Below are 13,674 nucleotides of genomic sequence, written 5' to 3'. Positions count from 1 at the left end.
AACTATTATAATGCAGCCTGTTAAAAGCCTATGAAAGAGGAACATAACTGACCCAGGGAGAAGTGTGTTCACATGAGGTGGGGGAGGGGCTGTGAGCTGAACAGACTCTTTTTCTGAAGGAAGGTAAATATGTAGTCCCTGGTTGAGGCAGTGGAAAGGAGCATTGCAAGCTAAGGGAGCAGCATAAGCACATTGAGGCTCCAAGAGAAAACTGCATGTAAGCAGAAGCCTAAAAAATGAACTGAAGGGGGCTTACCAGAGAGAGAGGCCCATGAACTGGCCTTGGGGACTAGTGGGTACTCTGAGAAATGGGAATTTGTGAGCAGTACATTTCACTGCTTTTTTTCATTGACCCTTCCTGGCATCATGAACTTAAGGAAGAATAAGAGAATCAGCAGGAATTCATTCACATGGCAGGTTTTCTCTTATGTATTTAATACTCTGTAGACTGTTACCTAGAAAGCAAGGAATCCCAAAAGAGTGTGATTGGTCCTAGGCCTACAGGGTATATTAAATCATTCTTTTTCCAGTATTGCAGTTTTCTGCACAGACTTCGTCATGTCACATTCATATCATACACCCCATTACTTACTTTTATACTCTCTCACCAAGGTAGTGCAGTTTTTAGATAAGAGATTTTTCCCTAGCTACATTTTGCCAATTAGATACTGTCCTGGAATTTTACCATTTATACTTGGTTTAATTTGAACCAGGAAAATATCAACCTTTGATCTGTTTGGTCTCTTGCGCCCACCTTCTTATAACTAATCGATACTTTTATGCCTCCTTTTTTTTTCTCTCTAGAACACAAGCAGACATTCCCAAACATTCTGAAGAAGGGTTACCTGGAAATTAGAAAGGACCATGACAGTTACTGGCAAAGCTGTTACGCAGAACTGTCACCTTACAACTTATACTTCTATAGCCTCGATAGCAGTGGGAATCAAAACCCCTATGCCACGTACCAACTTTCCCACTTCCAGAGCATCTCTGTTTTGGGCAATCTTGAGGCCAGGATGGTAGACACCATTCTCTATGACAACACTCAGCTACAGTTAAAGGCAGAGTCACCGTGGGAAGCTTTGGACTGGGGACAGAAGCTTTGGGAAGTTGTGCATGCTGCAGTGCCCGGTTACATGGGACGGCAGGATGAGCTGGCAAACTCACCAGGGCTCGGCCATCATGTTGACTATACACAGAATCATTGTTTACAAGAGAAATCCAACGGGCTGCTACCACCATCTCCTGTCTTGGATAGCTCCAAACAGTACCAAAACATCCTCAAATCAGGGACACTCTACAGACTAACTGTCCAAAACAACTGGAAGGCATTTACATTTGTGCTGAGCGAGGCATACCTTATGGCTTTTCAGCCAGGCAAGCTAGATGATGATCCCCTGCTGAGCTACAACGTGGATGTGTGTCTGGCTGTCCAGGTAGACAACCTGGATGGCTGTGACTCTTGCTTTCAAGTCATTTTCCCTCAAGATGTCCTCCGCCTCCGAGCTGAGACCCGGCAAAGGGCTCAGGAATGGATGGAGGCTCTGAAGACAGCTGCCAATGCAGCGAGGAGTTCAGAGCAAAACCTGCAAGTCACACTGAGGAGCAAACCCAAGGATCAGCTGGGTGGGCATGAACTCAGGAAGAACAAACGTCAGTCCGTGACCACCAGCTTCCTGAGCATTCTGACAACTTTATCTTTGGAACGAGGACTCACTGCTCAGAGTTTCAAATGTGCAGGTACAGAGCAAATTTTCAGCTTAAAGCTCATTAAAGAGCAATCTTGAGTCCTGTATTGGAATTTATTTTTTAAACATCCTTAATAAGACAGTCATAGATATCGCCTGTTTACAAAAAGCATTTCTCCTCCAAGGGATTTAGTATGTTAAAAAAAAAAAATCTGTCCATCCTCATACTACATTGATTAATAGAAACAGCTATGATATACCCCACTGAATCAAAATTACTTGGCTGAAGCCTAACCAGACTGGAATTTAGGCTTCCTAAGTAGGATGTGATTCCATTTCCTCTGCCTACTTGCATAAAGTCATGGTGACTATGGCTGTCACAGATTTTCTCATGAGAGACATTCAGTCCAAAGCTAAGTACTCGCCTCCTTAGGCAAAGCAAATGTCCATAGTCAGTAACTGTCATTGATCATGACCTTGTCAAATCCTGTTAAAGTGGAATCTGGAAAGTCAGCCTTGACAGAAAATGTGGAAATAGCTAAAAGCAGGGTAGATGATTATTCAGCAGATGACTCCTGAGTCACAATGGATCTGTGCCTCACCATGAGGAAGCCTAGGTTTTTGGAACTGCTGTGTAAGGGTGAGACACAAAATAGAGTTCAAGGCCAATACTCTGTTATGTCTGGAAACCTCAATACTGCTTCTCTCCTCTACTCCCTATTCTTCCTACTTCCCCCAAACCTAAAATGGGGGGAGGTATTAAAAATGAAATAAAAATTATTTCCTTTTTACTAACCCCACGATATTTGATAATAAATTTACTGTGATGACAACTTTAATTGGAAGTCTGTTGGGGAAGGTTTTAACTCAAGTCTGTTAGATTTAATAATGCTGTTTAAAAACGAGCAAGAAATTTACCTCAAGCTGAGACCACATTTAAAATTTTATTCTTGCTCCTGCTTTGAAAAAAAGCCAAATTATAACAAAATGAAAATCCACATTTAAACAAATATATATTTAAACAAATATATATATATATATATATATATATATATATATATATATATATATATATTTTAGTTGTAGATGGACATAGCATGCCTTTGTTTATTTTTATGTGGTGCTAAGGATTGAACCCAGTGCCTCACATGTGCTAGGCAAGCACTTTGCCACTGAACTACAGCCCCAGTCTCAAAATTCACATTTTAAATATAGTTAGTTGTGATGATGGTCTTTTCTACTGAAGAATAGTTTACTTAAAGGGAGGGAGTAAGTGAATAATCCTTGCTTTCCCCCAAAGTCTTTAGTGATTGTGGAGCAGAAACATGCAGGGTGGGATTGGAGAGATGAGAAGCTCCAAGCCAATTAAGAAGCCATACCAGGTATGTGCATGTATTTGCAGGTGTGATAGACCTTGTGTTAAGTCAGACAGCTTCTTGGAATTTTCTTTTTTTTCTGATATGGGGGATTGCACCCAGGAACACTCTACCTCTGAGCTACATTCCCAGCCCTTTTTAGTTTTTATTTTGAGATAGGGTCTTGCGAAGTTTACCCAGGCTGGCCTTGAACTTGGGTCCTACTGCTTCAGCCTCCTAGAATCACAGTGTGTGCCATCACACCCAGCTTTGAAATCAGTGTTGAAATAGGAGACACCAGTTTTAATACAGTTTTTAAGAAATTATTGACATTTCAGTGTCTTCTTATTCTGGTGTATATAGTATATTTCAAAGTTCAGGCATTTGACGGTAATTTATTGTGCTTACTATGGACATCCTGGAGTTATGATATACTTCTGTGGCATTATATTACTGAAAGTCCACAAATCTGTTGTCTTAATGGAATAAGGGAGAACAGCCCAGCTTAGTTTTCAAGGTAGAGACTGGCGTATCTGAATCAAATCCATATAGTAAAAGAGTGAAGAAAAGTCTCAGGTGCTACTCGAAGGTTGTCACCTAGCTGTCATTTATTCACCTTCCTCTCAGAAGTTTGTATCCTGATGGAGTGTGCATTGCCGCCCCTGTTCTGTATGGCAATATAGTGTTCTTAGCCATCAGAGGGAAGAGAAATGTAAGACAGAGAGAGCCCACTGCATCCAGCAGTAGGAGAAATGAAAACAGGAAAAAGATAAAAGAGAAGTGAGAAGAGACAGGGAAAGGGAAGCAAGGAGAAAAGAAGAAAGTATTATAGAATGAGCAGGAGTGGATCTTTCTGGTAGCTCCTTTTGGTTCTGTGTGATAGGATGCTTCCCTTTGCTGTCTAAATTCGGTGCTCACTAAATTTGGCTGATTGGAGGACAGTGGGAAAGGGTAGGGGAAGGGACTCAAGGGGGTAGGATGATAAGCTGCAGTTCATTTACTCTGCTTTTACCTTCATGCTTTGGTTTGGAACTAATGGGGGTACGGGTAGGTTTCTAATTTTGGGGTGAGGATAATGCTGATTTATATAGTAGGGCACATTCCAAAGCAAAAATTGATGTATTTCATTTAAATGTCACCTTTACTATCAGAGAGTGCTATATTCAGTTACTTTGTGATACATGTGGCTTACTCGCCTGCTTTTCATTCTTGATGCTAGCATATGGAATATTGGTTTCCAGACACAGGCAGGAGCACATTATCTCCTGTAGGGGGCAGAGTCTCAAAAGAAAAAGGCAAAAAAAAAAAAAAAAAACAAAAAACTTGTTAAGCAGAGCTCTGGATGTTTTTTAAATTACTTGGGAGGCTGTTCATTATATCAAAGATTATTATAGCAGATGGAACAGTAAAAATTGACCTGTGTTTCTCAGAAACACAGTTAATTTAAACCAGCTGCTTCTGCCTTTTGTACCTTTATTGTCTAACTTAGCATCCTCGTAAAAAGACACATTTAGTAAAAAGTAACATAGCATGTTTACCTTCTAAAACACCCAAAAGTTCAATATATTGGTTGTAGTGAGTTTGGGCCTTATATACTAGTTTAAGGAGAAGCTAATTCACAGTATTACATGGCTTTAGTGTGTCTCTTTAAACTCTAAGTTCATATATGTATATATGCATATGAAGTTCTTCCTCCTTTAAATAGTTTGGATGAATAAACTTTAAATGTGGAAGATTACATTGAGTAGCTCCTTATTATGTCATTGAGTTGCTATTCAGGGGAGCCACAAGCACTGGCTTTTAAGTCTATAAAACAGTACTGTTGGCCATAGTTCACTAAATTCTTTCTATAAGTGGAGACTTTTCCATATCCTTCTTTAAAATTTAAAGAGCCCCTGCAGAGAAAATGGACCACGACCATCCAAAAATGTCTGAGGTTATGGTTTTGAAAATATATGCTGATTGTAACTGTATCTTTCTTTGCATGTGCTTGGACTTTTGATAGTTATATTTGATTGTGTGTGATTACTCCATAACTTCCTTTCCAGCTCCTTGGCTGCCTGTGCTTGGGAAGCCCAACGACTGTGGTCTTGCTGTTCCTAAACTTACAGGGGTCCTGCCTGCATCCAGGGCCTTTTCGCTTGCTAGCCCTACTTCCTGAAATTTGAAAATTAAATTCTTCCATTCATTCTGTCATTTATTGTTTGCCCAGAATCTTGGGTGCACCCAGACATACAAGTTAGTATTGCAGGAAAGAAGATAAAAGTCCTTGTCCTCAGGAAACTTGCAGTCTGCTAGGAAACACAAGTTGTTTATCAAATAATTCAATCAGTGGCTGCCAAAAAGGCAGCTATGACAAGAGCCTTCTAAGTGGGGCCCACATATCAGAGAACTGTCAGAGGTGGTATGAGGTAGAATTAAATTAAATCATAGACCTCCAATCAGTTTTAGCCCACAAAAAACAAAAAAACAAAAAAACAGGCAGTTGATAAAGATGAACTTAATGTTTCACCTTGAAGTCACAGATTTTTGTACAGAGGAGCGCATACCAGAAATGATATTGTAGAACTGTTAATTTGGAAGTGCTTTAGTCCAACTTTTCAGGAACACCTCTGTAGCAGAAAATGAGGAATGTGTTTTCAGTAAAATTGCTGGTTAGAATTCAAAATTATAGTTGGCAATAGGGCATCTGTGATGTTTTAATAGTAATGCTAAAACAAATAATTATTTAGCTTTTTAAAATATTTAGGAAGGATGTACATGGTAAGTGGTTATAAGACTATTCCTAAATGCTGTAGAGATTGGATTATAAGGCAGCGACTGTGTTTTCTTTAGGAAGTTGACATGTGTACATACCTGTTTACACTCAATAGAGACATGGTTTTCTTGGCAGTAGCACACACAGATGTTTTTCCTATAATTTCTCAGCAATCAAGAAACCTAACAATTGAGTAGTACAATCAAAGAGCCCGGCGACTTGTTTATAGGTGTGACAAGAGTAGCAGAGCTCACCTTTGAAAGCATTCCTGTGTGACTGTTTTGTAATCTGGAGCTAAAACTGGATGACCCACTGTGGGGCAATGTTCCTGATTCTGAACTGAAGTTGAACATGTTAAGGAAGAAAACAGTGAGCCTCAGGGATCTCCTACACCATTTTCACAATGTTAGTTTTTATGGTTTTACTCCTTTGGCTGCTGTTTAACCTCTTGGGACTGCTGTTGATAATTACATATCTCTGGCATTAAGAGCTTTTTGCTTTCCTTTTTCTTGCCTCCAACCCTTGGGAGGGGTAAACCCAAGGGGGGGGGAAAAGTTTTGCTGTGAATTCTTCAGCCATTTAGTGCAAATTCCTGTAATTACCGGCATTGTGTCTTCTCTGAATGGCACATAATACAGCAGAAGCCATTCCTAATTGAGACCTTACAGGAGGTACAAATCCCCTCTTTGTTCAGACTGACAAATTAGTGCCAGAAAGTGGCAGGGTCCGAGTGGGAATCAAAGGCAAGAAACACAAAGATGGAACTTAAGGCTACAGTAATAACCCTCTCTTGTCCTGAAGGGAAAAAAAGTAATGACCAATGAAAAATGAAGGTTTTGTTTTGTTTTGTTTTGTTATAAATTCCCTTGACGTGACAGCACCTCGGGGCTGCTCTATTTATTTAGCAAAAGTGATTAAATAGCAATACAACAGGGCGGCCCATTGTTTCCCTAGATGCCCCCCACCTCACAGACCCCTGCTGCCTTGGCTAATTGATTGACAATGAGCCTCTGATAAAGAAGTATGTTGTTAGGACCTGGGATGGAGGGGAGCATCCCCCCACTTTGTGTGTGTGTGTGTGTGTGTGTTTCATTTTTGTTTGAATTGCACTCTAGTTTTTTCCCCTTTTCTCTCCCTTGCCTTGTCTTTCCCTTACCCCCCCCCCCCCACAGAGATTCAGACAGGTAGAGGGGAATTCAAACTATAGCACAGCTTTTGACAGCTTCATACTTGGAACCAACTTCCTGGATTGCTGTCCCCCAGCTCCCAGAGTAAGACAGAACAACAGTGTGAGAAAGGGAGAAGGTGCCACTTTCTGGTACTAATTTGTCAGATCCCTGGCACTTTAAGGCCAGAAAAGTGGTGGGTTAGTTTTTCATGTGTAAGAATGGATATCTGAAACTAGTTTTTGCACTAGGACTTTCTCTTCAATTCCTTGCTCAGTTAAAAAAAAAAAACCCACACATTAAAAGCATATACATGGAGGGGGAAGGGGTTGTTGTAGAGTAAGAAACAAAGACCAGAAGTTTTGTGTCTCCCCTCAGTCCTCAAGAAGCCAGGATTGATTATTTGAGGATCAAATCTGGCTGCTTATGGTGTAACTCAGTACCCCAAGGATGCTGTAAGTTGTGGGAAGGTGACCAAAAGCCTCTAGGCAGATAATTAATAGCTCCTGGTTATATATGCTCAACTAGCTAAGCTGAAGATAAATCCCTAATTTAGCTCTGTTACAGCTGCAAAAACAAATCATTTCAAGCCCCTAGGAAAGCAAAATATATTAAACAAACAGTATCGACCTTGTTAATACCACATGGCATTTCATGTGATAAATGAGGGCGTATTTCTGGCAAAGGCCTGTTTTATGACATCCTTTAGACATAAAGGACACCTTTACCCTAGCAATACAAGCATCCCTGATAGAAAGTATGAGGTGGTTAATTATTCATTAAATAGCTGCCAGACTGGAAGTAAGCAATATTTCTGTGTTGGGCCTAGTTAGTTACTTATTGGCCTTGGGGTAAACCATGCAGAATAGCAATTGTTAAGAAGAAGAGAAATTGAATCTGGGAGCTGATTATGCATGTGAAATTGCAGATCTGTTGGTTTCTAAGTGCCAAGAAGGGCAGTAGTGTATTACGCTCTTGGAAAAAATAAAAAAGAGGTTTAGGGTAGCCAGAATTTGTTTGCAATCCCATGTGAAAAATTAGGGGTTCCTTTATTGATCAGAATTCCAGATCTAAGGAAATGAAGATGGAAACAAAAAGAACTAGATTTTTCTTGATATTTTCAATTCTTATCTTTATTGCTATTTTGAAATTTGTCTCCCACTTAGTAGGAATAGCAATAAGTTGAAGATTTAATAGGCTATCTGCCTATTCCCTAAATAGACAATGAAGAAAAGACAATGAAGAAAAACTCAGATATGCCCCCTACAGCATATGAACAGCTTGGATAAGTGAGAATGTAATCTGTTGTTGCCTTCTCATATTGTATTGGACAAGTTAATTTGTTATTGTTTTCAATTGTTGTCTCTCAGAGGAGAAATCCCTAGGGGTATGTGCACTAACAGGCTAAATTTTATTTCCCCCACTTTAAATATGACCATGGAGGGGTTGCTGGTAGCAAAATCTTTAAGTGGAGTTTTAGTGGAGAGTTCATTTCAACAAGCATATATTCATCCCCTTATGTGTGACACGTATTCTGTCAGGCACCTTGGGAATATGCAAATAGGAATGAGGTGCAGACTGTCCTCTTCAAAGACTCACAGAATCTTCCCTCCCAAAAGATGGTGAGGACTTGAAGTAGGTGAGCAGGAGTATGGGACCGGTGACCAGGGGGGCAAACCATCATGGAGACTATTACATCCCTGACTCTGCTTATGCCAAGGAATCCATGTTATAGAGAATTTGAAAGCTCATAACTCCATAACCCATTTTAAATTTGTCCTTATATTTTCCACAGAATTTAACTCAGGGGAAATCTTCTTGGCTTTTAAAATAGTCTGTCAAAAATAAAATTTGAATTTCTATTGAGTGCCCATTATATAGTAGGTACTATGAGAGATAGTTACAGTACAATTATGATATGTAGCCCCCAGGTCTCTACTCTGAGGTTGAGGAGCCACAGAGGAAAATGGGGACTACTAGGCAACTAGGCCAGGTCTATGCTGTACAGTGCTTAGTGTTTAGGAAAGCATTTGGCAAAATCCCAAGACAGAGAAGCTTGGGTTATCAAGAGATTATAGTTATGCTGTTTTGTGAATGATTGGCAGTTTTACCCAAGGACTGTTTACTGATAGGTCCCTTTCAGCCTAAAAGGTTGTTGGTGAAGATACATGATAATAAGCAGCATAGTTGAGTAATTTAGAGCAAAGACTGGAGTCTTTTTGCCTGAGTTTCCAAATCTGCTGCTCACTGGCTATGTGACCCTGGATAAATTACTTAACCACCATGGACCTCCTTTTTTTCATCCCAGATGTGAGAAATAATCACATGTACTTTATTAGTTTGTAGTGCAAATAAATTGAGTTAAAGGGCTTAGAATACTATCTAGCATTTATAGTAAGTGCTACAAAATGGTTATTAGTATTTGACCACCTATGGTAATAATTACCAGGATAAAGATATCATAGGTATATTTACTAAAATTGTAGCCATTACAAAACTTGGTTGGACAACTAATATGTAAAAATGTCAGAGTTGAGATCCTGAAATGCAAGCCAGAGGAATGGATCAAAACAACTGAGATGAAGTTTATAGTCCAGATAGTCCTGTCCTTACACTCAGAAGATCAACTGCATAGATACAAAGTAGAGGAAACTTGACCTTGCAGAGGTCATGCAAATGAGGCAACTGGGAAGTGAGCATTTGTGCTTCTATGGCTGGACAAATCAGGTCCAGGAAAAAGAGATAATATTCCCAGCAAGACCTCATCCGGAAATTTGTTATGGATGCTGCTTTTTTTCTTTCTTCTTCCTGTTACTGGGGATTGAACTCAAGCCCTCACACATGCTAGGCAAATGTTCTACCACTGAGCTATATCTCCAGCCTTTTTTTTTTTTTTTTTTAATTTGACTCATAGTCTCAAGTTGCCCAGCCTGGTCTTGAATTTGTGATCTTCTGGTCTCAGCCTCTTAAGTCACTGGGATCACAGTGGTGAGCATAGTGCCTGCCTGGACTCTGCTTTTTGAGAACAAATGTGTGATAAGATAGTGAAGGGACTAAAAACCATAGCACTGAAATATAACCAAGGATAGGGATGACATAGTTTTCCCTCTGCATGTTTGAAAGCTGCCATTTAGAGAGAAAATAGGCACACTCTGTTTTATCTATTTCATAGGATGAAGGTAACTCAGAATGGACTGGATTTACCATGGTCATAGGGGAAAATGCAAGACCCTGACCAAGGAGATTGCAAAACCTGGAAATCCTGACCTCAAGACAAGGTGCTTAACTTGTCTGATTTAGAATTTTCTCATCTGCAAGATAAAGAGATTTATTCATTCAGCCCTTCTACAAATGTTTATTGAAACCCTACTAAGTACTGCACTATGCTATAAAGAAAATAAGACAATGCCATTACCCATCCTCACAGAATAGGAAGAATTAGAAGGCAGACATAAATAAGCAGTTGTGACACACAGTTAAACTACAAGGTCTTTGACTCTCCTTCCAACTCTTCTAGCTCTGTCTGGCATATTTTAGAGGGAATGCCCTTGCTCTATGCAGTCTCTCCTATTTCTCATTCTGTGATTCTTTGAATGTCTATAGAAGATTAGAGAAAATGAGATTAATGTTCTCCAGTTAAATCTCATTTAATAAGTAATACTTTATTCCTTTGGGGAAAAGTGAAACCAGTCGAAATATCAATGACTGAAAGAATAGGAGATGGGAATCCTTTTCCTGGCTCTGATGTCTATCGTTGGAGGAATTACTTTACTTTTTACAGCCTAAGTTTCTAGGTCCAAGAAATAATTTAAAATAAAAATAAATGGAGGATAAGAATGTGAAAACATGCTAAAATAGTAATGTGAGTCTATGAAAGAAGAAAGTATTATATAATTTGTATTTTAAACTGTTTCACATCCCGAAATTCAAAGAGATTTGATCACTTTATATAAGTAGGCCTTTTGATTTTATAGGATATAAATTTGCTTTTTTGATTTATTCCTGGTATTCTCATCATAGGAGTCACATGTTCCTCTTTGATATGTTTCAGAAGAATAAAATCATTTTGAATTTCAGAAGATATGGATCTTTTGATAGACCTTCCTGAACTTCATAGGCCATAGCTGTGCTCTTTTTTTTTTTTTTTTTTTAAGCCGTTCATTTCTCCCAGTCTTTGTTGCTATACTTTGGTCTGGAAAGTTCTTGTCCCTTTTTGTAGCTTCCTTTTTGGTTAACATTGTTCTCATCACATGCTCATTTCTGGCTAAACTTCTAAAGAAAGTGTTAATGTACCATTGGACTCCACATTGAGTTAAAAGTTTCTATTTACTGACCTTTCACTGGGAGAGAAGTTGGTCTAGGTATGGTTTTAGGATAGACTGGGGTAGGTCAAGATATTCCTTAATTTCTACTAGTTCCTTGCAAAACCTAAGCTTTTCATGGACCCGTTGAAAGAATTGTTTGAGAGTTTTCTAAAATCTGTTATACTACCTGGAGTGAAATAAATTGTCATTTTAAAATATATCTCTAGATAAGAAAATCTGATAAATTAACAATACCAAGTTATTTCTTGCCTTAATATTTTCATCAAATTATTCATTTATTCAACAAATATGGGCCACAAATAGTCCCAGAAATTGAGGTATGGGACTACCTAACTTAATTTTGTAGTAGGAAATACACGTATATGCTTTGAAATATGCCAACACTGAAAATATTTTAATTAAATCACATGAATAAAAAACAAAGAGCATAAAAGTCCTTTCCTTTCCTCCTTTCATTCTGACCTTTCCCAGATCTCGTCTCACCTTCAACAAGTACGATTTGTTATAATTCAGACTGACCCTAGTCATCCTCTCCTCATGGCTATTCCATGCCTTCCCAGTTCTTTCTCTCTGAGCACCAGCAACGTTTCATGACCTGCCCCTCTTGATTGCAGCTTACCCTTTGCAATCCCAACCCCCCCAACTAAGTCCAGCCACACTGCTTCCCTCTATTTCTCAAGTGCACCAGCTCCTTCCCACTACCTCAGAACCTGTGTGTGTGTGGGTGCCTCTCCCTCATCCCCATCACTACCCCCAACTTAGATACTACTTCCTCAAGAACACCTTCTCCAATCTCTCACACTGATTATTAGATTCCCTCCTCTCTAATGCTGATTTAGTGCCCCCTAACTCTAGTGCTGGTCATAACTGAGATTATATTGTCATTTGTGTTATTTATTTAATGTCTGTTTCCTCCACTTGGTGCAAATGCTATGATGGCAAGAGCTGTGTTGGTATTGTTTCATCTTTTGTTGTTGTTGTTGAGCTGTTTTTTATGTTGCCATGGCTAGCCTTGAGCTTGTGGCTCAGGCAGTCCTCCTGCCTCAGTCTCCCAAATAGCTAGGACTATAGGTATGCACAACTGTACCTGGCTCTGCATTGGTCCTGTCCATTGCCAACTCCCTGGTTCTGCATCTGGCACACAGTAACAAGTACATAGTAAATATTTCCGATCATCTTCTGTTTTGGACTCTTGCTGTCTATTCCCATCATTGGGTTTTCTGCTTTCACCATCTTTTCTATGAATCCTATATCATCTGTATATAAAAATCAACGTGTTCTCTACTTGATCATCTTGGTTGTTAAAAATTACTTTAAAATGATGGTACCAGCATTTACCGTTTGGCAAACTGGTTAAGATTTTGCAAGTTTCCAGGGACTTTTAAAAACATTTTGACTACAGGTCCTCTCAGAGCCTTTATTATACCAAAGTAAGGGATAAATAAGGAACATTTCCAAACTTACTTAACCATAATACCCCCTCTTAGTGGAACTAGGATTCCTCAACGAGGTTGCAAACCCCCTGCTCTGGGAACTGTATTGTTAGAGTTTAGTTGACATATTTGATATAGTTGTGCAATCAACATTTTGCAGTTCAATTCTAGCACTGTTAGCCCAGACCGCACAAGTTAGGGGTTCAGTTCTCCACAAGATTGCTTCCACTTTAGATGCCAGCCACAGGTTTAGGGTTTGGGCCACCTCCACTCTGACTGGATACAAGTTCAGACATTTCCTCAATGCACTCAGGTTTCACAACTTGCTAGGAAAAAAAAAAAAACCCACAGAACTCAGGAAAATGCTATATTTAACAATTACAGTTTTATTGTAAAGAATACAAATTAGGAACAACCAAATGAAAAGACTCAGAAGCCAATGTCTAGGAGGGCCCCCAAAACATAGTTCTGTTTTCTCTCCTTATGGAACCAGGGTAGATTACCTTCCCATCAATCAGTGAGTTCAATAAGAAAGTTCCCCTGAGCTTCAGTGCCTGGACTTTTTTGTGGAATTTCATTTTTGTAGGTATAATTGAATCAATTCCCATGTGATGGAATTCATCCTCCAACTCCCTTCTCTTCCCTAGAGGTTAAGCTGGCTCAAAAATCCAATCCTCTTATCACATAGGTTGATCAGACCTAATCCTAAAGCTGTTTAGTGGTTCACCTATTAGCATAAACTCAGATGTTTTATCTGAGAGGTTCATAAATAGCAGACACTTGTATCATGTAAGGAGATTCCAAAGTTTTAGAAGCACTCTGCCAGAAACCAAGGTCAAACACTAGACAATTATTTATTACACTGTGGCAAAGGACACTGAATGGGCTATTTCCACAACAAAAATGGCACATGGATGAAGGAAGGATGAACATTGTATGTGGTTGCCCC

The 13,674-nt window shown here is 39.3% G+C and overlaps 1 protein-coding gene across 2 annotated transcripts in view; it reads left to right on the top strand.

Annotated features, from left to right (window-relative positions):
- The window catches only part of Plekhm3 (pleckstrin homology domain containing M3), a 219,853-nt gene that overhangs the window by 43,484 nt on the left and 162,695 nt on the right, over positions 1–13,674 (top strand). For both annotated transcript variants that reach the window (XM_046462966.2, XM_046462964.2), the window contains exon 3: positions 805–1,740. In XM_046462966.2, the coding sequence (XP_046318922.1) occupies positions 805–1,740 (936 nt within the window). The remainder of the gene's footprint in view (positions 1–804; positions 1,741–13,674) is intronic.

The sequence above is a fragment of the Marmota monax genome, unplaced genomic scaffold (genome assembly GCF_021218885.2).
Source record: "Marmota monax isolate L192 unplaced genomic scaffold, Marmota_monax_Labrador192_F-V1.1 WCK01_AAM20220418_F8-fsc00095, whole genome shotgun sequence".
Taxonomy (NCBI): domain Eukaryota; kingdom Metazoa; phylum Chordata; class Mammalia; order Rodentia; family Sciuridae; genus Marmota; species Marmota monax.
Note: the sequence above shows the minus strand (reverse complement) of the source record. Positions and strands in the feature narration are given on the sequence as shown.